Source organism: Colletotrichum spaethianum (genome assembly GCF_022836535.1).
Source record: "Colletotrichum spaethianum MAFF 239500 DNA, contig26, whole genome shotgun sequence".
Taxonomy (NCBI): Eukaryota; Fungi; Ascomycota; class Sordariomycetes; order Glomerellales; family Glomerellaceae; genus Colletotrichum; species Colletotrichum spaethianum.
Genome location: NW_026054796.1, coordinates 248,179 through 271,601, shown reverse-complemented (window position 1 = coordinate 271,601; position 23,423 = coordinate 248,179). Strand labels below are relative to the sequence as shown.

General features: G+C 54.1%; 8 protein-coding genes across 8 annotated transcripts; 4 read left to right on the top strand and 4 right to left on the bottom strand.

Annotated features, from left to right (window-relative positions):
• Positions 1-228: 228 nt before the first annotated feature.
• On the top strand, positions 229-2,670 carry ColSpa_09038 (uncharacterized protein; the record flags this gene model as incomplete). Its single annotated transcript, XM_049275250.1, has 2 exons — positions 229-466; positions 557-2,670. The coding sequence occupies 2 exons, from the start codon at positions 229-231 to the stop codon at positions 2,668-2,670; spliced, it is 2,352 nt and encodes a 783-aa protein (XP_049131207.1).
• Positions 2,671-2,882: 212 nt separating this feature from the next.
• On the bottom strand, positions 2,883-4,077 carry ColSpa_09037 (tankyrase-1; the record flags this gene model as incomplete). Its single annotated transcript, XM_049275249.1, has 3 exons — positions 2,883-3,364; positions 3,418-3,974; positions 4,055-4,077. 3 exons carry the CDS (start codon positions 4,075-4,077, stop codon positions 2,883-2,885), a joined length of 1,062 nt encoding a protein of 353 aa, XP_049131206.1.
• Positions 4,078-7,784: 3,707 nt separating this feature from the next.
• On the top strand, positions 7,785-10,419 carry ColSpa_09036 (AP-1 complex subunit gamma-1; the record flags this gene model as incomplete). The annotated part of the gene is made up of 4 exons (XM_049275248.1): positions 7,785-7,794; positions 7,860-7,983; positions 8,050-8,238; positions 8,289-10,419. 4 exons carry the CDS (start codon positions 7,785-7,787, stop codon positions 10,417-10,419), a joined length of 2,454 nt encoding a protein of 817 aa, XP_049131205.1.
• Positions 10,420-11,239: 820 nt separating this feature from the next.
• Positions 11,240-12,087, top strand: ColSpa_09035 (oxidoreductase NAD-binding domain-containing protein 1; the record flags this gene model as incomplete). Its single annotated transcript, XM_049275247.1, has 2 exons — positions 11,240-11,249; positions 11,336-12,087. 2 exons carry the CDS (start codon positions 11,240-11,242, stop codon positions 12,085-12,087), a joined length of 762 nt encoding a protein of 253 aa, XP_049131204.1.
• A 690-nt stretch (positions 12,088-12,777) lies between these two features.
• Positions 12,778-14,408, bottom strand: ColSpa_09034 (uncharacterized protein; the record flags this gene model as incomplete). Its single annotated transcript, XM_049275246.1, has 3 exons — positions 12,778-13,708; positions 13,766-14,129; positions 14,204-14,408. The coding sequence occupies 3 exons, from the start codon at positions 14,406-14,408 to the stop codon at positions 12,778-12,780; spliced, it is 1,500 nt and encodes a 499-aa protein (XP_049131203.1).
• Positions 14,409-15,111: 703 nt separating this feature from the next.
• ColSpa_09033 (NADH dehydrogenase [ubiquinone] iron-sulfur protein 5-A) lies at positions 15,112-15,567 on the bottom strand (the record flags this gene model as incomplete). Its single annotated transcript, XM_049275245.1, has 3 exons — positions 15,112-15,258; positions 15,344-15,483; positions 15,540-15,567. The coding sequence occupies 3 exons, from the start codon at positions 15,565-15,567 to the stop codon at positions 15,112-15,114; spliced, it is 315 nt and encodes a 104-aa protein (XP_049131202.1).
• Positions 15,568-16,055: 488 nt separating this feature from the next.
• Positions 16,056-18,931, top strand: ColSpa_09032 (protein transport protein SEC39; the record flags this gene model as incomplete). The annotated part of the gene is made up of 3 exons (XM_049275244.1): positions 16,056-17,535; positions 17,588-17,744; positions 17,794-18,931. 3 exons carry the CDS (start codon positions 16,056-16,058, stop codon positions 18,929-18,931), a joined length of 2,775 nt encoding a protein of 924 aa, XP_049131201.1.
• Positions 18,932-20,665: 1,734 nt separating this feature from the next.
• Positions 20,666-21,953, bottom strand: ColSpa_09031 (putative RNA-binding protein; the record flags this gene model as incomplete). Its single annotated transcript, XM_049275243.1, has 3 exons — positions 20,666-20,894; positions 21,274-21,627; positions 21,709-21,953. The coding sequence occupies 3 exons, from the start codon at positions 21,951-21,953 to the stop codon at positions 20,666-20,668; spliced, it is 828 nt and encodes a 275-aa protein (XP_049131200.1).
• Between the last annotated feature and the right edge of the window lie 1,470 nt (positions 21,954-23,423).

Sequence of the window (23,423 nt, the reverse complement as noted above, 5' to 3'; positions counted from 1 at the left end):
CAGCTGCCTGTTGACGAATGGCACCGAGCTCAACTCGGTTGACGGACGGAGCTGCTTAGGAACTTTTTGATCACAGATTGAAATTCTTCCTATTGATAGCTTCCACCTGCAGCTTCAACCTCGCGATGCAACCTGCACTCGACTCCTCGCTTTGCTAGACGTATCGGCTGCTATGCTTGAAGCCTCGTCTTCATACAATCTTGCCTTGCTGGTTCTTTACGCGGGGCAATGCAACTGGCCTCGCAATGCCTCCGTCACTTGAATAGAGCACGCCTTGGCCAGCGGCAACCACATCAAGGACTTGATGTGATTCGACGAACGGCCTCGACTCTACCAAGGACCGCTTGCAAAAGTTTACGCAAGTCTAGCGCGGGAGTACGCAGTTTCAGCACCGGATCCCTCGCATCCAATTGTCCGTCATCGAGCTCCCCCTTTCCACGTCCTGTCGTCGGTCCGATCGCCTTGAGTAAGACGGCGTTACGAACAGATACTTCTCCAAAATCTTCAGGCGACATTGAGCCACGGAAATGGCCTGTATCGAATCCGTTCCCACAAGTGCGCACCCTAAAGAGGCAGCGGGAACATAGCCTCAACATCGACTCGTCAAGGAACACCTGGTCCCTGGGCGAGTCCAACCTCGGACTGGTGAACGTACCTGATAACGAGAACGATGCCTGCCTCTGGCTCAGAATCCTTGTTGCCGCGAAGAGAGAGCATAAACGGGAGGGCGTGTTGGCTGTTTGGAAAGCCGTGGAGCGGCGCAAGTCACTGTACGATGTGACAAGCGAAGGGGCAAAGTCGTTTTGGAGTACCATCTTGAAAGATGTCCTCCACGACGAGAACAGGCTTAAGGACGTGTTACTTTTTTCAGAGTGGTTACTTCATGCACATTCTGCGCAATGGCCGTCACTATACTCGATGACAATATCGTACTGTCTGCGCAATGGCCAGTATCGCAGAGCGATGCAGTGGCATTTGCGATTGATGCCGAAGTTTGATCCTGGGCCAGAAGATTTCGGCACCCTGCTGCAGGAGTTTGTCGTCATTCCTGAGGCTGATATGCAACAGACACTGCAAGCTCTCTATGTCACATCCCTACACCGCAGCTTGTACGATGAGCTCATACCTCTTCTCTATCGCAGCGGCCGTTCTCAACACTGCAACGGATGGCGCAGTCTACTTATACATCACCACGACCTGCCTCGACCAACAGCCGAGTCGCAGCCATACTTGAAATACCTCGCTCGATACTATCCAACCGTCACTCTCGAGCTGGAGGAGCAGATGGTCTTGGGCCTGAACTCACCAGCCTATTGGGACGTTCAGGATGACTCACTTTGGGATGCTATGAAGGGCGCGCATGGTGACGAAGGCGGTCCTCCGGGGAGGCGACACAACGATGCTCTGGGCGCACGATGGTTCGCAAGTTCCTGGGTACCACTCGACTTCGCAATCCATGCTGTTCATGCCTTGGGTGTACGCCAAATCGGCCCTCTATCGTTGCAGTCGATTGCATTGCGCGAGCCCACAGCGCACAGTGTCGTGGCTCGTATTGAGCAGTTGCGGAAAATCAACATTAGCATCGGACAATCAGCGTACTCGCGGGTTCTCAAGCGATTTGCTGAGAACGAGAACAACGAACTGCTATACGAGTTGCTGCACACCGACATCCACCCAGACGTCTTTGATGATCCGCTAGTGTTGGCGAGCATTCGTGACAAAGCCCTGGAAGAGGGAGCCTGGAAGACGCACCGGCTACTGCTTGCGATTCAACCTGCCATAGTCGAAGAGTCGGTTGACTTGACTTCGAATCTCTTGCTGCAAGAAAGCATTAAGCATGGACAAGGCAGACAGGCTTTGGCCTTGCTGGACGACATGCGGTCCATGAACATCGATGTGTCAACTTCGACAGTTCAGCACATTTGCGCGAGCATCCTTGACCTACTACCATGGAACCCGAAGACGACTGCAACTAACCGAGATGCTTGGAATTTGGCTATCGCCTATCTTACGCGCCTGACGCTGCTCAGAAAGCCGGTCCACTCGCGTTACTGGCAAAAGATTATCTTCGGTCTTGGCAAGTTTGGCCGCATTGGCGAGTTGGAGGACTTGTGCCTTGGCATCATCGACACTTATGGAAAGCTATGTGCTTCGGAGGGCGGTCTGCTGCCAGTTCACTACCTGGATACGCCGCCATCTGACGTAGATGCCTCCGCAACAGACATTCTTGTGCCAGCTGATCTACCTATCGCCCACGAACACCACCCGGTGCGCCGGATCTTCGACAATTCCGCTTTGCACGCTGCAATTGTGCGATGGGGGTTCAAGGCAGGCATCTCGAAATGCTGCAGTACTTGGGACATGGTTTCAAGCAACACGACAGCCACATCCGAGTACTCCGTCGCACGGGGTGTGCGGTTTCTGGCTATACTTCACGAAAGAGGGATCCCATTCCGGGTAGCCGTCGTTCAAGAGGAGGTCGTAAAGTGCCTGGCTAAAGCATATCTGCTCCAGGATAAGAAAGCATCTCGCACGAAAGCTGGCCTGCCGCCACTTGCAGCCATGAGCGAACTGTTCAACCAAGCAGCCGGGCGTGATTTGCTGCCAAATATTGCCGAGCTGCGAGACCTGATGGAGGGTGTCCAGGAAAGGTCACACAACAGACTATGACTGCGATGTAGCATCACCTGTAATACCACATATGCTATAGATACTGATAAAGCGAATGACTTCAAGATCATTGCGGGTCAATGATGGATCCCAGATTCGCTCATTATTTTAAACAAAGGAATTCATACATTTAATTTTACACCTCTCGTCTCTCATTAGAGGCGTCTTGCACAAGCTGGATGTGCCATACTTCACGTGCGGGCGGCCCTGCCCTACTCGTCGCCCCCGTGCTTCTTGGGCTTGATGACCAGCAGAATTATCATGCCCGCTATGATGAGGAGAAGAAGAAGGATGATCTTCCGCTTGGTCGTCTTCTTCTGGTAACCGGCGGCAACGACGAGCTCCTTCTCGGCGCCCTTGACGTCAGTAGCCATGCATTCAACGTTGTAGTCTATCCTGTCCAGCATTGTGCCCTGGTCAATGACCATGTTTTGCAGGTCGCGGAATATATCAGCAAGTTCAATAATGCCCTGGGCAATGTCCTCAATCTCTCGCTCGCGCTGGATGATGGCCGCATCGTTAGACTGCAGGAGCTTCTGCTGTGTCGCCTGGAGTGTCGACTGCGAGAAGGATCTGTCGGCGTCGGACTCGAGCATCGACGGGTCCATGTAAGAGCTCGAGGGTTGCGGCGTCGGCCCCCTATCACCTGGTAAACCCCCGCCGCCGCCGCCGAGGCCGCTCATTCCACGCAGTTCTGTCTTCCGTTAGTCCGCTGTGTGGGTTTTTGGGTTACCATTGCATGCTTACTTTTCAAATAAGCGCTCTGCTTCTTCCTAAAGAGCGCACTAGAATCCTGCACCCTCGAGGCCAACGATATCTGTATGTTCTTGGCCATGGTTTCCTCGGCACTGGTTATCGTCCCTGCGTGCTTGGACTCCCTAACCATTTGTTCGACCCGCTGGATGCAGCTGTGGCAGTCGTGGAAGCCTTTCGTGATCTGCTGGGTGAGGGTATCGATCTCGCGCTCCTCAGCCCTCTTTGCGTCCTCATCATTAAAGCCAGGGAGCACATGCTTCTGGTGCAAACGCTCGAGGGCTTGGCTCTTAGTGGCTATGTCGGCGAGCAATTCGGTGATCTCGTCAGATATGTCGGCCCAGCGTGGGGGCAGGAGGTCCATCTCTATGACAGCATCGCCGTCGTCCTCGAAGGCGCCGGCCGAGAGAAGGCCGCGCGTGTCGTCGTTGCCGCTGGCATAGCTGCTGTTACCTGGGAAGGCATCGCCAAAGCTGTTCCCACCGGCCGCGCCGCTATACTTTGTCCGTTTCGTCGGATGGTGCGCGTACGACTGCCGATAGGAAATGTAGCTGTGGGGAGTTGTCAGCAAGAGAGGGATTTGCAGGAAGGGTCAGAGGGCGAGAGAGGGCGAGAGAAGGTGACAACGTACAGGTTCGTGCGGTCTCGCCACATGGCGGACGCCAGAGTCGGCCGCGGTGGCGCTCCTCAGCCTGGAGTCCTTTGTCGCTCGCTGCGCGGGCTGCTCAGGTTCGTCGTCATGAACGAAAGGCAATGAACGCAGGACAGGACACCATTGGCGTGGGACAGCAGAGCAGCAGCAACGTGGGTATGTAGTGCGATTTCGGGATGGCCGTCCAAAAAGGTACGTCAGATACCGGATGGTTTGATTCGTGTCAAGGGCGGGCGGGTTTGGCTGTCCAAAAAGGCAAGGTTCAGCTCCAGGCCCCCGAATCGCATCTACCAGTATCCGTGAGATAGTAAGGGAGTCGCAAGCAGCGGGCTTTCGGTATGCAGTTGGTTTGTGAGCTAGCCGAGTCCACAACAGCAGAGACAATCACAGGCAGCTCTAGGATGATTGGGTTTCTCGAGTCAAGGTAAGATGCGTAGTAATGCAGTCCAGGGATGCTCCGACAGGGAGTGCATTAACACGTTGATGAATTGAACAGGTATCTCATGCCAGCAGCCACTGGGGACGGAACTTGGGGACGGATTGCGTCAGGGCCTTCGGTTGTCGACGGATTGAGCCGCCTGTGGACCGCACCCAAGGTTGCGTACCGTTAAGACCAACAAAAAATCTAGGTACGGACCAGCTGTACCCAAGGACACTCTACACTGTAGAGATGCTTCGAGAACGGTGTACCTAACAGTGCGGAGTGTCATTATCCATCTTATGTCAGCATCTGGCTCAATTAAAGGAAGAGCTGTGGGTTAATTGGGTGGACCAGGAAACAGGAGACAGGCTGACACCTGGCAGGTGTGGCACTCCAGTCACCCTTTATTCAGCAGAGAGAAGGGTCCGTCCCAACGTCGGGACCGTAGAATCCAGTTAGATAGCAGAAGGCACCAAGGTCCCCTGGCACGCTGGAAGGTGAAGCTGGTCCTGGTGTAGGCGCTTGTTGTTCCAGCCCGGTCAGTGGCTCGACTGTCGCTGTCCGTAGTGCTGCAATTCCCCTCCGCATGCCAGCCCAGCCTGTCAGCTTCCAGCCTTGGACGCCCGCGGCCCCCCTATCGCCCGACATTTCCCCCCTCGCCTGCCCCATTCCTCCCCACGAGCTGCACACTAAAGAAAAGCTCTACCCCCAAGGACATCCAGTGCGATCCAATTTGGCCAAGACGTGCGAACACTTGTGAATATCCTTCGACCTCTACCAACTCGTCTCCAATCGTCGCAGACCTTTCCCGAACCCAAGACAACCGGAAAACACCACACCACCCCTCTCGCCCATATTCACCATGGTCAGTAATCTTTCTCTTGACCCCCGTTCGTTCGGCATTCATATTACCTTCTGGAGGTGACCCCGCGGCTGAGGGGTTGTTGACTCTCAATTTCGGCGAGCTAAACTGACGCGGCTGTGGTCCATCTAGGCTGACTCCCTCACCGAAGAGCAAGTCTCCGAGTTCAAGGAGGCCTTCTCCCTCTTTGTAAGTCACGTTGTTCCAGTCGTCACCCTTTCTGGATCCTATGGCGATCGTTCTGGCCTTTTGCTAACCTCCCTGTAGGACAAGGACGGCGATGGTTAGTGCCTTACCCCTTTCCCCTCGCCCTCAACACCACGCGCCTGCTCTAGCAATCTGCGAACATTCCGATACGAATTCAATACCAGCATGGCCTATATGCAAGGAGACAAGATTATCTTGACGGAAGGCTAAAGAAGGTGGACAGGTCAAATCACTACCAAGGAGCTTGGCACCGTCATGCGCTCCCTGGGACAGAACCCATCCGAGTCGGAGCTCCAGGACATGATCAACGAGGTCGACGCCGACAACAACGGAACCATTGACTTTCCTGGTACGTCGAGGCTCCGTTTGTATTTCTTTAGAGCGCAGGTTTGCTAACTTGCAACTCCTTCAGAGTTCCTTACCATGATGGCTCGCAAGATGAAGGACACTGACTCCGAAGAGGAGATCCGGGAGGCCTTCAAGGTGAGAAGGGCTAGCGCAATGGCCGGTGTAACCAGCATTGACTTGGAGATAGGTCTTCGACCGCGACAACAACGGTTTCATTTCCGCTGCTGAGCTGCGCCACGTCATGACTTCGATCGGCGAGAAGCTTACCGACGATGAGGTTGACGAGATGATCCGTGAGGCTGACCAGGATGGTGATGGACGCATTGACTGTAAGAACCCCAGTCCGCGTTTGCCCCTACTGCTACTGCTCCAGGTGCTGATAGACAACGTCAGATAACGAGTTCGTCCAACTCATGATGCAGAAGTAAGGCGTCAGGTTGGTCGAGCGGCTGTTAGTCGACCCCATCTGGTTTTGGCCGAGCAGCAACTTTTTCTATGCGAGGAAAGACGCGGGCAGGTTTTACCGGGTCTGGGCTGGTTAGAGGATATTCTTTTGGGGATCACGGCAGCTCCCATACAAGAATATCCAGCGAAGGGACGAGTTTGACATTCAGACGGATGAAGGACCCGATGCTTACGTCTCACTGCCAGCACGCTTGCCTGAACCGTTCTCGCTCCATCACGATGCTTTTTTAACGAACACATACACACACACACACACACACACACACACACAAACACCCCTACACCGACACAGACACAAGCTGTACTTGAACGAGACGGGAGTTACGCTTAGAAGGGGTTCTCCTTTAGGGCGACTAATGCAAAGGCCAATTAGCACCCAACGCATTTCTTCTCTGTGATGTGAGGCCATTGGATGTGGCTTGTTGGTTATCGCGATGCACATGTGTGTGGGTGATGCTCTCATTACTGCGACTAACACAAAGCAGGTGACAGCGAAGCCTCCTGCATAGACGCTGATATTGAGATAGGCCCAGTGTACCTTTGCCCATCGTCGCTTATTCAAGGCGTATCCATGTTGTGAAATTTCTTGAACCACAGAGCCAAGGCGGCAGAACGAAATGGCTTGGCAGGTCGGCGGGCACTGCCCCGATCAGCTCTTTAACTCACGGATAGCAAACTTGAAGCTCCATTCCACAAGTCTGGTTCAAATGCAAGCTATAGCCGCTTCATTCATGGAAACTAGGCCTTACATATTGTGACCATGGGGATGTAAATAGCTGGCGTCTGGTTGCTGATGTCTCAGCCACCACTGACACTGAACAATCTGGAGAGCCATCCGGCGTATTTGTCGAACGCAGAAATTATAAGTGGTATGGATGACCATGGCTGTGAGAGCCCATCCTGCTATGTTGACGAAGTCCTCTTCGTGGTGTATATCGGTTGAAAGTGATTAAAGTGTCTCTAGGCAACTCAAACACGGTGACAGAGCGCACGGGACACTAACAGTAAGAACCTTTCAGGTCCCCCGGCCTATTGGAGTCTCACCGACAACCGCAATGGTTTGCGCCTGATATTTTGGGCCGCAGCCTAAAGTACTTCGGCCCCACAGATGTGACGGCGCTGGAACCTGCCACTGCCAGGCTGGACGTGGACCTTTGACCCAGCACCGATGCGTGCTCACTGCCTTGCTTAGCCCGCCCGGACCTGACACCCTTGGCACCGTCTATCTGGTCTATTCGTCGAGTATTGGGGGAAGTCTGCCGCAACACGCCCCTCGACCACCTTCGACATTTCGCGACTCGCAACTTCGAGAGCTCCCGACGAGCCTGCAACCTCCGTGTGAACCCCCTTCTCTAGGCCCCAGCAGCCTGCCCAAGGCCCTACGCGGGCCGTCCTTGTTGCCCAACATGAGTTCCTGTGCGAGAGAGCCTCTGCCCCTCTGCTATGTTGCTGGCCGGGAGCTAACCCGCGTGACACTCCAGTGAAGCAATTCATCCGCAACGTTCGTGCCGCCAAGACCATCGCCGACGAGCGGGCTGTCATTCAGAAGGAGAGCGCCTCTATCCGAGCAAGCTTCAGAGAAGAGAGTGGAGATCACAGCGTGAGGTGCGCAGACGAATTGACGTTTTGAGGACACCCATTGCAGACTATGGCTGACGGTTGACCCAACAGACGGAACAATGTCGCCAAGCTCCTTTACCTCTTTACCTTGGGCGAGAGAACACATTTCGGACAGATTGAATGTTTGAAGCTGTTGGCCTCGCCCCGGTTCGCCGATAAGCGCCTGGGACATCTGGCCACGAGTTTGCTGCTTGACGAGAACCAGGAGGTTCTGACACTCGTAACGAACTCGCTTCAGAAGTAAGAGGCGACAACACGTCCTAACCTGCGTCAGTAACGCTAATATGCAGTAGCGACCTCGCTCACTCGAACCAGTATGTCGTCGGCCTGGCCCTATGCACCCTTGGCAACATTGCCTCCATCGAGATGTCTCGAGATCTGTTCCAGCAAGTCGAGTCCTGCATCAACACGTCGAACCCCTATATTAGGAGAAAGGCTGCCCTTTGTGCCATGCGGATATGTCGCAAGGTTCCAGACCTGCAAGAGCACTTTGTTGACAAGGTCAGCAGCCTCCTGGCCGATCGTAACCACGGCGTCCAGCTGTGCGGCCTGACGCTGGCCACCAGCTTGTGCGAGGCCGACGAGGAGGAAGGCGGGGAGGAAGGCGTTGTCGAGAAGTTCAAGGTGTTTGTGCCGAATCTAGTCAAGACTCTGAAGGCGCTCGCGACCTCTGGTTACGCCCCTGAACACGACGTCACAGGCATCAGCGATCCGTTTGTGCAAGTCAAGATCCTCCGTCTGCTGAGGGTTTTGGCTATAGGCGACGCGCGGGTCAGCGAGCATATCAACGACATTTTGGCACAGGTCGCAACAAACACAGACTCGTCCAAGAATGTCGGAAATTCGATCCTATATGAGGCCGTGCTCACGATTCTCGACATTGAGGCGGATTCCGGTCTTCGCGTGCTTGGTGTCAACATTCTGGGCAAGTTCCTGTCCAACCGGGATAATAACATTCGCTACGTCGCTCTTAATACCCTCATCAAGGTGGTCGCCATCGAGCCAAACGCTGTTCAGAGACACCGCAACACGATCTTGGAGTGTTTGAGAGATCCGGATATCAGCATTAGGAGGCGTGCACTGGAACTTAGTTTTACTCTCATCAACGAGAGCAACGTGCGGGTTCTCATCCGAGAGTTGCTTGCATTTTTGGAGGTCGCCGATAACGAATTTAAGCCGACGATGACTAGTCAAATAGGCATTGCCGCCGACAAGTTTGCGCCGAATAAGCGGTGGCATGTCGACACCATGCTCCGGGTTCTCACACTCGCTGGAAATTACGTCAAGGAGCCTATCATGTCTTCCTTTATTCGGCTAGTCGCCACTACTCCTGAACTGCAGACATATGCAGTTCAGAAGCTTTACATCAGTTTAAAGAAGGATATTACGCAAGAGAGTCTGACACAAGCCGGAGCCTGGTGTATCGGCGAGTACGGAGACGCTCTACTGAGGGGCGGTCAGTATGAAGAAGAGGAACTCGTACGGGAAGTCAAGGAGCACGAGCTCATTGACTTGTTCACGACTATCCTCAACAGCAATCACGCCACCCAGGTTTCCACTGAGTACATCGTTACGGCACTCGTTAAGTTGACGACGAGACTGACGGATCCTGCACAAATAGACCGGATCCGCCGGCTTCTCCAGGTTCACCAGACGAGTTTGGACGTCGAGGTTCAGCAGAGAGCTGTTGAATACAGCAACCTGTTTTCTTACGACCAGATCCGCGCAGGTGTCCTCGAGAAGATGCCGCCTCCTCAAATCAAGGAGGAGTCCCGTGTGCTGGGCGCAGCGACTACGACCAAGAAGGCTAAGACTGCGAACAGGAAGTCAAAAGTCATCAAGCCCACTGAGCAGGACTTGCTCTTCGATCTCATGGATACTCCTCCAACGACAACGCCAGCTGCCAGCGGAGCCTCCAACACCGATCTTCTGGCAGACATTCTCGGTGGCACCTCTTCGCCTCCTCCTACCTCGACCTCTCCTGTTCCTCAACAATCCAACACCGCTTCGATCATGGACCTATTCTCACAGGATCCTGTCCAGCCAGCGGCTTCTCCAGCCCCAGCGACGGGTGGCTCGAACTTCGATTTGATGTCTTCCATGTCCGCCGTGGCAAGTCCTCCACCCCAGCCACAGGCCGCCCCGCAGGCGCCAGCAGGTCTTCCCGTTTACGACACCAACGGCCTGAACCTCAGTTTCCAAGTTCAACGCAACGCCGAGGGCCTGGTCCAGGTCATCGGTCGGTTCAAAAACGCCGGGTCTGTGCCTCTTTCGAACGTGGGAATGCAGGCTGCTGTACCCAAGACGCAGAAGCTTCAACTCATGGCCATTTCGAGCACGGATGTTGGGCCTGGTGCCGAAGCCACCCAGAGGATGATTGTTTCTGGGGCCAAGGGAGTAAGCCAAAGCCCGATTCTCTAATGGAGTTTGAACCGATAGCTAACATACTTTCAGCCGTTGCGGTTACGTTTGAGAATCGGATACGCTCATCCAGCTGCTGGTGAAGTGATGGACCAAGTGAACTGGACCGAGCCATCTTAGGCTGGCAGAGGCTAGTGAGGGTAGCATGCACGTACATGACTTGGGCTTGTAAATTTAAAACGGCAAGGCAAGCGTGGCCAAAATAGACAAATCTGCAAGGTTTAAAAGCTGGGCGCAATGAGCATACCGTAGTTGAGGATTCAACTCAATTCTGTGCACGTTTTTCAGCTATGAGACTGATTGTGTCTCAGTGGCTTGACGTAGAATGACAATATGCCTCTTGCATCCATCTCCACCAGCTATTTTGATGAGGGACAATGACATGTCCATCTCCAATATCCCTCACCTCTGGTTTTGCGCACCATCCACCACTTTTCACCAATTTATGGACTGAACCATCTCTTCATCAGACCAGCCCAATCAGATGTTTCAATTCAATAGAAAACTTGCTGCCAATTTCCCGATTGCAACTTCACATCAGTTTCGAGGTTTTATTTCGTTGCCAGTGAGAATGAAGCCCACGCTAAGTAAAGAGTCGCACATCGATCGCACAGCAGCCGAGCCGAGAGATACTGTACGCACAACAATATACGGAGTTCGAAACCGCAAAGAAGTAACAAACCTCTGACTGGCCGGATAGTCATTACATACCGTCGCCGTGAGCCGTGTCGATCAGGTAAACGAGAGCATCCGGCTATTTCGGTTGGGAATACGTGAGGGGTCGAGCATCAAGGTAACGTCGCGTCCCCCGTCGACAAGCATGCGGCGTGGTAATCCGATTCCAATCCCACTTGCTCAAGCATAGACCGAAGATATACTCGCTGAACCAGAAACTCACCCGAGAAGTTTATTCCAGGTCAATGGCTTGACACCTTCGTCCCAGGCGTCCCCAAGCCAGGCGGCTTCACAATTACCAGCCCGCCCTCCAAAGCCGCCCTCCCGTCCTCGGCATACCTCGAGCTCGCAGTGCAAAAGTCGCCATCAAACCCGCCCGCCGCATGGCTCTGGGGTCGCCCCGTTGACGACGGGTACCCTGGCGGTCACAGCCACAGCTCCGAGAATGAGCCGGCGCAGCTCCTGGTCCGAGTCGGCGGGTCCTTCGTGTGGCCGCCGCATGGCATCGACCTTACCCGTCTACAACGGATAGTCTTCGTCGCAGGTGGCGTGGGGATTAACCCGCTCATGAGCATCCTTAGCCACCTCGCCGAGGGAGGTGAAAGTCCGTACAACGTGCAGTTTTTGTACTCGACAAAGACGCCGGCCGAGGGTCTAGACTCGGGGAAGATCCTCTTTCTGGAGCGGTTGGCAGCCATCTATGGGCGAGAAAAGGTACGAGGTCGGCTGAGGCTATTTCTGACGAACCTACAGGAGACTTCCGGGTCTGATGAAACCGTTCTGCCGTGTAATGAGGTGGAAGTCCCGTTCAAGAAGCGCCGCATGACCCTGGAGGATGTGGCAGAGGCATTGGGGCCGAAGGAGGAGTACGGGTCCGCGGTGGTGTATGTTTGCGGGGTACCGGCCATGACGGACAAGTTTGTGGGTGATCTCACATCCCCAGATGGTCTGGGATTGAAGGCCGAACAGGTCTTTTGTGAGAAGTGGTGGTAAACCGTTGGAAGAACACCTGATGTATGTGAATTCAACTTTGGCCGATACTTGTAGGGGTCGCGCAATAAAACATCCGAGGTGAGGCTGACCAACTGGGTGTGAAATACAACATTGAAACGATAGTAGCTCACATATGTATACTCTGGGCACGAAAGTTAGCAAGCACACCGGAACTGTTCCATTAAGGTCCGAGGATCTAAAGCCTAGCTTACTAACCTCCTTTCGAGGTGGAATTACTACAAGCATCGCTGAATGAACATGGGTGGTCAGTCAACATAAACAGGCTCATCCATTCCTCTGATTGCCTCCTTTTCTCTTATCGTCTTCCTCGCTGCTGGTCTGGCCTGCACACTTGATACCACTCTACTTCCCTTGAAAGACTGGATATGGAAGGGAAGGTAGGTACGAGAACGGCAGAAAGGGTACTAACAACGGGCATGACGGAGACTTGCCTCTGGTGGCCTTTTCCAGCGATGTGGGTGCTTTCAAAGTCACCAAAAACACATCAGTAAACTGATTAGATGTGTTGATAACGATAGAGACAGTGACGAGAGTGGACAGTAAAGATGTGAAACAGATATCTTCGCACAACGTAACTTCATTTGTTCCTACACAGTCTTATGGGATGTAATCATAGTCCTCAATCTCCTTGTGTTTAGCCCTCTAGGAAACAAATGGCTTTGTGTTTTCCTAACGGCGACTCTCATGGTTACTCGTCCACCCCCATTCGTTGAGATTCAGACTACCCTGCTTTCGACGCAGGGGTGACGGACTTCGCTTGAGCCATTTTCCCTCCGATATGCTCCTATTTTCAAGATTTTCTGCTGTCGTATCTGCCGCCGCGATATACTCCTGTCGCCCAACGCGTTTGAATTTTCCCATGCCGCCCGTGGACGGGGGTGTCATGTCGTAGTCGGACGAAGATAGTTGTATCTGAGGCGGCGATGGCAAAGGACGCGAAAGGGTCTTACCGAGCTCCCGAGACATTGACGGCAGAACAACTTGCCTAGCAATTCCGATCTCCAACTCATCGCCGCCGCTCGACTCTTCTACGTATGGCAGTAGTGAAGGGGTGACTGAGGGAGCCCGAGTCGACTCCAGGGAAGCTCTTCGCAGCGAAGGTTCGAAGTCTGGCAGCACAGGCAGAAGCCGCAGAGGGTCCGAAGGTTGCCGAATATCGCGCATCATTTTGCTAGGCTGTGGCCATTTTTCCCAGGCAGAACGAATTGGTGTTAACTTGGGTGGAGTTGCAAGGTAGAATGCTCTCTGTGTAGAATGAAACTTCTGTTTTTTCTTAGACTCGTCAATGCCCATGCCGTCCTCTTGGAAAACCGATTCATCGAGCGATCCAAAGCAGAATAGGCCATTTTCGTGAAGATCCTTGGAATCGTTTGTAGGGGCCGGTGTCTTGGGTCGAGTCGGCAGAAGTTTACCCTGCCTCTTCGATGTTGCCACGAGCGCCTCGTAGTGGGACACCGATACAAGATTCAAGGCCTTGAGATTTTCCCAACTGCGGTAGAAGAAGCGGAATGTGGCAAAGGGTGAGTCTACAGGGTCGATTAGAACCCAGTCGTAGAAGGTGAGCTCCTGGGGCAACTCAACGAGCCCACCGGTAGGGGAGCTGAATGTTGAGTTAGTCAGTAAGCCCGGGGGTCTTGGGACGTGTCAGGCGACTTACGTGATGCCGTACCCGTCCTGACTGCGGAAGTCATTGAGTTCAGGGGCTCTCCTTCTCCTGCCCTTCGACCGAAAGACCTGTAGGTCAATGAGGCCACCGTCCAGAGCGGCAGAAGCCTCGAAGCGTGGCGCAAAATGAAAGAAACGTTTCTCTACGCCGTCACGCTTGTAGACGACCCCGCTTTCCCGATACTGCCATTTGCTATCGGGCTCATAGAGAGCGTAACTGACGATCTGATTCTGGATCGCACATGACTTAATGCCCCAGGACACTGTTTGACGTCCATTCATCGTCACTCGGAAGTACAGGTACTTGGTATCGGGAGGGGGTCTGTTGATGGAATAACGCAAGTGGAACTGGGCGCCTGAGTATTCGAACAGTCAGCCTTCGTCAATCAGAGTTGTTAAGAGTGGGACAGTTGAAAAGATTATTACAAACCTAGGCTTGATGGGATGTAGACCGAAGTAGTGGGCTTGAATTTCTCGGGTGTTGAGACGAAACTGGACGAGAGAGACGTCGTCGGGCTGACCGGGTGAGGACCCCGTAGATGAACATATGAAGACTCGGGATGAGGCAGCTCGACGAAGTTCTCGGCATCAGGGCGCGGCACCACCGAGACATCCAAACCTCTGAAACTGGGCATCCTCGCTCTTCTATGGCTGTTCCGTGTGAGTGGACGTGTGGCGAAAGCCAGGAGAAAGAAATCGAAACTGGCGTTGACGAAATTGTACGGAACAGTTTGGTTGCTGTGACAAAGTTAGAACCCAATGTGAGCAAGGCCATCCGTCAACGATGAGGTGCTTGTGGCAGAAGGTGTAAGAAGCAATGTGTAAGAATGAGATGGGCTGCTTCCCTTCACTGCAGAAGGCAAGTACATATTGAGCAGGACCTCCGGTTCGCGCTTTCCTTGGAAAACAGTTCCGCTCCAGGAGAGACCATGGGACCCCGTCTTGCTAGAAGTGACTGAGTTGAATACATATCATCTCAAGCAGTGTTCCATTCATAACTTCACCCACTGGCTCAGGGTTTGCCTCCTCGTTGACAACTGGGACGAAATGAGCAATGGCACCTATTATACAATCTTACAATTTCAACCCTTAGTGAGCATCCAGCATCCATGAATAAGCAAACACTCACCAAAAACAGTCACCATTCGCGGTGCCCTACCACGACTGTTGCGCGCTACGAGTAACAGCAACCTGGTGTCAGCCGCGCTACAGCACGCATCGATTCTGGTGCATAGAAAAGAAAATGATGGTTGGCTATTCGCTACTAGTAGCAACTACCTATCCGGTTCGTGCCATGTATATGTTTATTGCCCCTCATAAGCCCAGCTTTCATCTTATTCAACTCGACCCCGTTACGGCCTTTGTGTCGTCCTCCTTGCCAAGGAGTCCCAGGTTGCGTATTTGTCCCGCACTCGGCGCATTGTCTCGTGCACTGGCCGACTCAGCCTTTCGGTAGGCTGCCTGAAGCGCCCTCGTTCTCGCAGCCTGTAAATCAATTAGTGAGCTACCATTCATTCGCTTCCTCATCCATCGTCGTCATCGTCCTTGTGGTTCGGCGGGTTCAACAAACCTCCTTCTTGTGGTGCAAGCACTCGTAGTAGTCCTCCAAGGCCAAGCCACACTTCTTCTTTCCCGAGTGGTCCTCCCCAGTGGTGTTGACGACGTAGCAGCCGAGGAGCTCCTGCCAGAAGGGGAAGCACCGCGACGGGCCTAGCCGGTGTCATCGGGTCAGTACGGCATCAATGGCAGCGAAAAGGGGTACATACCTCCGTGAAGACCGTATCCAGAGGCCATTGTGGATGTACAGGCGCCAATTGGTGGGTAGGTGAAGCTCAGAGGTCGTCGGTTTGGGTCGTAGAGACACAATCGCGAAGTCCAAAGTCTGGGAGAGTCGTTGGTGATTGTGACCAACGGAAGAGCCCGCGGCTGTTAGGAAATCTCGTCCTATCAGAAGGTACCCGATTCCAATAGCTAGTTTGGCTGCACCTGTGGGTTCTCTCGGCTAGCGCGCGTCTAAGCCTGTCCGAAGGCCGCGAGCGACCCCATGCGTGACTCCACTTAATTATGACGAAGCTAAGGTACCTGCTGCATGTACCCCGACTGAACACGCACTTTAAGGACTGGGAGCTTGATGCCCACATGCATGTCGACTTGTTCGATGCTGCTCAGATAGACCGACGACACTCTCGGTACCTCGCCTGACCAACCCAATACTCTGCGGCTAGCGAACGAAACGACTCTTTACGGCGCACCCGATCCGACATGCCCTGAAGCCACGCAGCATGAGCCTCGTTCTATCCCCGTCAAAGCTGGTGCTTTTGGCGGTTCACCTAGCTATCCATGCCGACGTTGACAGCTTGGCCTTTCTCACCTCCCGACACGCCGCGGTGTTGCGCAAGGAGCTCATACTGCGAATACTTCTGACTTACCTTCCCGAGACGGTCCAATCCAGCGACTATGTATCCTTTCTAGAAGAACTCGCGAACGGCGAGTTCGCTGACCGTGAAGTTGGTAACATCGACTACGCCATCGTAGAGAACCTTTCAGATGAGGATGCTGCGAAGAAAGTTCGGAGGCTCCACTTGTTGCCTCTTGTATGGAAGGATGCACCAGTTGATACAGACGACGACTCGGTGGCTCTTTTTCTGCTCTGTCGTGCTCACCGTGTTGACGAACAAGCTGGGCTGCTCACTCAACTGCCCGAGTTGCTCGGTCCTTTTCTACAATACGCTCCTGGGATCCGCATCTGGATGGTCTCGACCCTGCTGCCGTTATTGCGGAGGAATTACGAGTACTACCCGGCGGACAGCATACCGTACACCCTGGCCGAGTTCCAAAATCTCACTGATGGGGCCGCCGTCGGTGCTCTTCTTTCCCAGACGGGGGTACGGCAGGAGGACTATGGTTTCATCGGGAGAGATCTGAGAGGAATGCTCGTGCCTTGGCTGCACGACAACGCCCGGTGGAAACGGAGCGAGGAAGGTGACTCTTCCGTGGAGACTGTGTCTAGCCCGGGATGGGAGCGTTTTCTCGAATGGCTCCTGGCGCAGAGCTCCAACTCCTGGAGAGTGGCTGTCGCTGCAGTGGAGCAGTGGGGAGGTGCCGTTGATGTCGATCTCGGGGACTATGATGTTGTTTGGATCAGTGAACAGCAACAACAATATCTAGACCAGCGGTATGCTCGGGCGATCATGGCTGGTGCATATCTGGTCCCCGAGGCCACGATTGAAGCGCTCGAGGGCGCTCACCAGATGTTGAGAAAGGTCATGGACTTGTTAGGTCAGGATGACATGTTGTCCTTGCGCGAGGGAGCAGATACTTTGTCTGCTGTTGCTCACTTGGAGGGTGATGGGATTCTGTCTCACAAGAATACGGCGTTCATGCGAGACGATCTACTCAAGCAGTCAAACCCTCTCACTACTCCTTCAAAGAAGTCAACTCATCTGCTTCACGCTCTAATACTCAGCGCGTTCGTCCTAACCCGGGCCGGACTACCTTGTACAATCAAGAGGGTCGGGGATTTGGCGTTCATTCAGGACGAACGAGATCAGAAGGCTGAAGTTGTTAAACTGATTCACGCTATCGCGGAAAGGGCTCCCAAAAATGGCGAGAACTTCTGGATCAAGGCACGAGACGAAATACTCTGGCTCCGGAATTGGGGCATCACCTCCTTGCCGAACGGCCAGGTGATGGGAGTATTTGCTAAGGTTAAGCCGGAGGTCATTGAAACCGAAATCTTGAAGTCACTACTGTCTAGTGCGTGTAAGTTGTCAGCTATCAGAACTTCGCCGCTGTCATTGCTAACAATGCACAGGGTATTCACTCGCAAAGTCTCTATACGAAGATGCTGGCGTGAAGCCGCTGTCGGCACAAATCGTTCAAGAGATTATCGTTGCTGCTGCTCTCAACGCATACGACAACGCATCTAATCCGAATCGCACCAGGGGCGGCCTCAAGAAGTGCGACGATATGTATGTGTCCACCCGCATCGGTTTCTGTTGGCTCGACTGACCAGTGTAGTATCAACGCCTTCCCTGAAACCATCACCAGCTCACTTCCCGAGCGACGCCGAATTGACGCTTTGCTTAAGGCAACGCACGCCCTAAGCGATTACCGACTGGTGCTGAGGCAAGGCGAGCCCTTCAGTCCAGTCGTTCTGCGCGTCCACTCAGACCCCGTCTCCATCATCGGCAAGGTCCTGGAACAGAACCCCAAGAGCTACACACGCATTCATGACCTTTCGGAAGTAGGTTCCAACATGGTCCGTGCAGGACTTCTGGATCGAAACAAAGGGGCAGTCGCCGCCCAGGTTATGGAAGACGAAGAGGCCTACGTTGGTACCGCCGAGAAGCGCATCACGGCCATGTGCATAGAGGCGGCCCTTAAGGAGGACGACTTCGAGACCGCCTACTCGTACGTTGTCAATCGGCTCAGCGGGCAGGTCGATCATTCAAGTACAGCTTCTACGGTGAAGATCGACGACGATTGGTCATGGAGGGCCGCGCTGCAGGCGGGACAATATATAAGAACGGCACGAACGGTGCGCCCGACACACTTGGGTAACGCCAGCGGGAACCCCGATATTCGGCACCTGGAACAGCGCATTGACTGTCTCGCCACGGCCTTGCGTATTGCTCCGCCGTCACAGTTGCAGGAGATCCTTAAGACGTTCCGGCGGTGCGAAGAGCAGCTCGACTCGGCGCTCAAGGAAGAGGCTGCTCAGGAAGCTGACCTCGACGCCGTCGCTGCCAACCTCCACTCGGGTATGCCCGGTGGCTTTGACGCGGCCCCCACGACAGCCCGACCTCAAAAGCCATTGGATCCTCGGCAGACCCGTTCGTCAGCGGGCACGAGCAAGGCCGGCGACGACGCGCCGATGTCGTTGTTCGACTTGTCCCGCGCCACGGCCCGCGCGGCCTCACGTAACTTTGCGGCTCTTTCCTCGCTGCAGCAGTCTGCCGGCGGTAAGGCTCCAGCTCCCGCTCCCGCTTCGGCGGCGTCATTGGCTGGCAGCGATGGGGATCTTCACGACGACCATCCTAGAGCAAGGAAGCGTGACCAGCTTCGTGAGGCTGCAATGGGAACATTGACATCGGGCGTGGGCTGGCTGATTGGTGCGCCTGCGTCTAATTCGCAGCAGGCGTCCAGAGATGACTGAGGTGCAGAGATGGTATATGCGATACATAGTAGTCACAGGACACGAGTGAATGAATGAATGATTCCCCTGCCAGCGATGAAGCACTCGACGTGTAACGATGACCTATGAGAATTGACCAGGATTACAATGGATGCGAAGATCATGTACCAACGAACTCAGTTGTTACTTGCGGTACATAAGGCTGTATAAGTATTCCTGGTCTCGAACCTACGTGGTTGGCTTTCGTGAGCTCACATTGAGGGGTGTATAGCGATACTCCCACTCTGCAGGTACGAGCCCAAGGCTTCATTCAGCACGACTTGGTCAAACAATACGTCTAGGCCTATGATACCCATCCCCAATATGCCCGCTTTGCCAGGACGAGCTGGGAGTAGTTCTCACAAATCATCCACTGGATCATTACAAGGTCGGTAGAAATGTTATGCCGAAGGTTTATACCCCAATGCACTGGGACGAACCCTCGCAACGCAAAACACCAGGCCACTTCACTTTGGGGCAACATTCTTTAAAGTGGAAGGGACATCCCTGTCAGGAAATAACAAACAAGCCGCTTCGACAAACGTAGAAACCCCTTGTCAAGACTGAGACAAACCAGACGATGTCGAACGAGGGGCAGGATGGCTGGCAGAAACACGTTCACTGGAATTAACGTGGCTCCGTAATGGTACAACTTCAATATGGTCAAGCGTGGTTCAAAGATTATTGGCAAAAAGGGCCAAGCACGACTAGTGTCTGCATTCCTAGTCAAAGATGACCAGTTTACCTTTAGCTGTTCATTGCTAAACCATCAGTCTTGCTCATAATCATTGGTGAGGGGGATACCTTTTCTTCTTCTTTTTTCCTTTTGTTCATTACACGAGCCTACCAAGGCTTGACTGCAACCTGGAGACTAGTGGCAACCAGCTCGAGGATGCGAAGCAAGGGCCACGATTTGGTTGTATCTCGCGTCGTTGGCTTGTGCAAGGGTGACGACGAGATAAAGAGCAGTGGGCGTGAATGGCGACAAGGCGTTTCATTTACGACGGAAAGGTTGAAACTTGGCGTTCAGGCGGCACAGTTACGGTTTAGTTGTATTTAGGGACGCGGTTGTCATTCATGTTGCATTGCTGGTCAACATCTTATCATGCTGAGATTTGCGAAAGAGCCATGCCGGATTTGCGAAGCCGTTTCAAACTCGACTGGACCCGAAGCGGGACGCGATAAATAATGGTACAAGGTGAAATTGGTTTGCGTGAGGGAAACAGTCGTGGACCACCGCCGGCCCACGAAGTGGTGTAGTAACGAAAGTGCTGATCCACGAGGGAAAGTGACTGTCACTCCGGCCAAAGCCTGTCGACGCCTGCCGTTTTGCCGTGTTGATTGTTTGCCAAAGCTACCATAAAAGACCGCCAGACATTCGTCGAACTGCAAAGACCGAGTCCATAGACAGATGCCAACTGAAGGCAGCTGATTCTTGCCTACAGCCATCATCAACGAGAGGCTGGGGCTAAGGAGCCGTGAGCCACGCAGGCCGAAATCCCCATTTTGTGTTCCATCCCAGACTAGTTGTAGTGCACAAAAACTCCAGAGACGCAATTTTTGGGATATCCGCCGTAATCGATCGCACTATGAAAGATGAAAGGGGTGAGGGCCATCAGTCGCCATAACAAGGCGCATTGACGGCATAAAAGATTCGTGGAATCAGCGAGAGCCTAGAACAGTCAGCATCGGCGACAAACTGGGAGAAGATAGGCATCAGGAGCTCCAACCTCCGTAGGGCTCGCGGCCCTCAGAGCGGGCAGGGGCATCAGCATAGGCTGCGCCGCCAGCAGGAGGGTCGCGGGAGCGAGGTCCATCACGGCCGCCGCTGCCAGTGTAGGTGTCGTCACCGCCACGCTCGCGTCTCTCGTAGCCGGCAGCACCACCGCCGCGGCGGTCATCACCGCCACGAGCATAGCGGTCGCCACGGTCCTCACGTCCGCCGCTGCCGTAGCGGTCGACACGGCCGCCGCTGCTGTAGGTGTCATCACCGCCGCGCTCGCGTCTCTCGTAGCCGCCAGTGCTGCCGCCACCACGATCTTCGCGGTAGCTGCGGTCATAGCCACGGTCCTCACGGTAACCACGCTCGTAGCCACCGCCACGGTCTTCGTAGCCGCCGCGGCGCTCGTAGCCACGATAGCGGTAGGGGTCATCGCGGCCGCCGCCGTAGCCACCACCTCCGTAGCCGCCACCGCCGCCGCCGTAGCCACCTCTGCGGCGGTCGTCGTAACGGTCGTTGAATCGGCCGCCACCGCCGCCACCACGTCCCTCTGTCGATTGTCGCGTAAGTGAAGGTTTCTGCCAGGACGGTATTGAAGGGGAACTTACCACGCTTAGGAGGGCCAAAGTACTTGCCGGGAGTGGGAGTGCGAGGACGAGCACGGCGAGCCTTCTCAATGCTGAGGGTGCGACCCTCAATCTGCTCTCCCTGGAGACCCTCCTTGGCAGCGTCGGCCTGGTCGGAGGTGACCATCTTGACAAAGCCAAAGCCACGGGACTCCTTGGTGTGAGGGTCGCGCATGATCTGGCACTTTTCAACGTCGCCATACTTCTCAAACATGCGAGTGACCTCCTGTTCGGTCAGACGAGGATGGATGCCAGTGACGAACAGGTTGGAGCCAGGGTTGATGGCACCGTCGTCGTCGCCGCCCCTGGAGCCGGTCTCATCCTTGGCGCCACTAGGATCAGAAAGAGGACGTGTCAGCGATTGAACAAACATAATGGATGGGTAGCTATTTCATCAATGAGGGATTGCTTACCGGTCGCGGTCACGGTCGCCGTTGCCAGAAGGGGAGGCAGAGCGACGACGTCCAGAGTCGCCGTCATCACGCGCAGGGCGAGGAGAGGCGCTGCGGTTGTCGCGCTCGTAACGAGGAGCCTCGTCTGTATCGCGTACATCTGTCAGTGCCTCGTCGTGCTGAGAGCGGCGGTTTGTATCGAGATAAAACGAACCATCGTAGCGGTCGCCGTTGGCGGCCTCGTAATCCATAGAAGTGGTAGCCATGATGATGATTGATTGATTGAGCCGGCGAGTGGTGTTGGGTCGTCGGCGGGTTTGGGGGGTGTTGATACTTTGTAGAATTGGCCAACAACGCGAATTGCCGGTGACGCAGACTCTTCTGTTATGGGGATTGGTCAGAAGGAAGGATGGAAAGCGGATCGGGACCCAGCAAGAAGGGGGCCTTTTTGGTGGAAAATAAGGAAAAGGATCCGTAGAGAGAAAGAGACGAGAGGAAAGTGCGAAGAAGGTTATTACAATCGTCAGCAATTAGTTAGATGACGAAGGGCATCAATTGAGGAAGCGACGTGGCTTGGAGGTGCCGGGTGTGGGAGTGAGAGTGAGGAAGGTAAAGAAAGGTGAGGTGAAGGAAGGGACGTTGGAAAGCCAGAGCGCGAGGGAGAGGAAGAAAGGAAGAGGTCTGCCTGCCTTGTCTATCTTTGCTGGTGCTGTAGGAGGTGTGGGAGGAGGTGTGTGCAGGTGGGTGTGCAGGTGCAGGCAGGTGAAAGGTGTTACGCAGTACCTAGGTAGGTGCAGGCCCAGTGGCCCTGCTGCTGCGACGGAAGGGGAAGTGAACTAGCAAGGTAGGGGGGGGCAGAGCACCTGAATGGCTAGCCTGGTGCAAATATAGGCAGATACCTACCTGCAAGTACAGTGTGCAAGGCGAACCAACGGGCCACTGGAAGTACGTAGGCAGCAGGGGCGTTGTGCTGTGTGGCTTGTTGGTCGAGCAAGGCAGGGCGGGCAAAGGAGGCGAAAGGGAAAGAGAAAAAAAAAGTGATTGATGAATCGATTGATTGACTGATTGCCTGGGGGGGCCGTGAAGGGTGGAAGGACTACGACAAGGGGGCATCAGCAGAGACCAGAGGCCAAGAGTCAGAGAAAGGGAAAGACACAACTGTGCGCCAACGAGCTTGGCGTTACACTACTCTCCCTTCTCCCTGTCATCCACTGACCAATGAGGGGCCACAATGGCCCTGCTGAGTGAGGCATGGATCCACATCCAAGTCAGCGTTTTAGGGACCTTGGTACCTGAGGTTTAAATTCTATTTTCTTTCGGTTGCTACGGTGCATGCAAGATGAGATGCGTATGATACTCTATCCCATTTGCTGGGTTTCTATGCAAACTGTTTGATTGGCAAGGGATTGCATCTGGAGTTTCTGAGAAGCCATCGAGCGTTGTTAAGTAGACCATCTAGCAAGCGATAGCAATGACAAAGATATGCTTGAATGGGGGTACAGGCTTCCCCTAAGTACTCATATTGAATTGGAAAGACTTCCCCAGCTGGTTGACGAGAGATCTTGTTTTAGCGTTCAGTGAGTCCGGGAACATAAGCTCGTGACCCCCCACAATAACGTATGCACAGACCACAATTCTCTGGTCCCGGTCTTTGCTGGTCCCGAACTGAGATACGCACATACTATAGTAGTCTTCTTCTGATGGATTCATGACGTTTCATTAGATCATGATTGCAA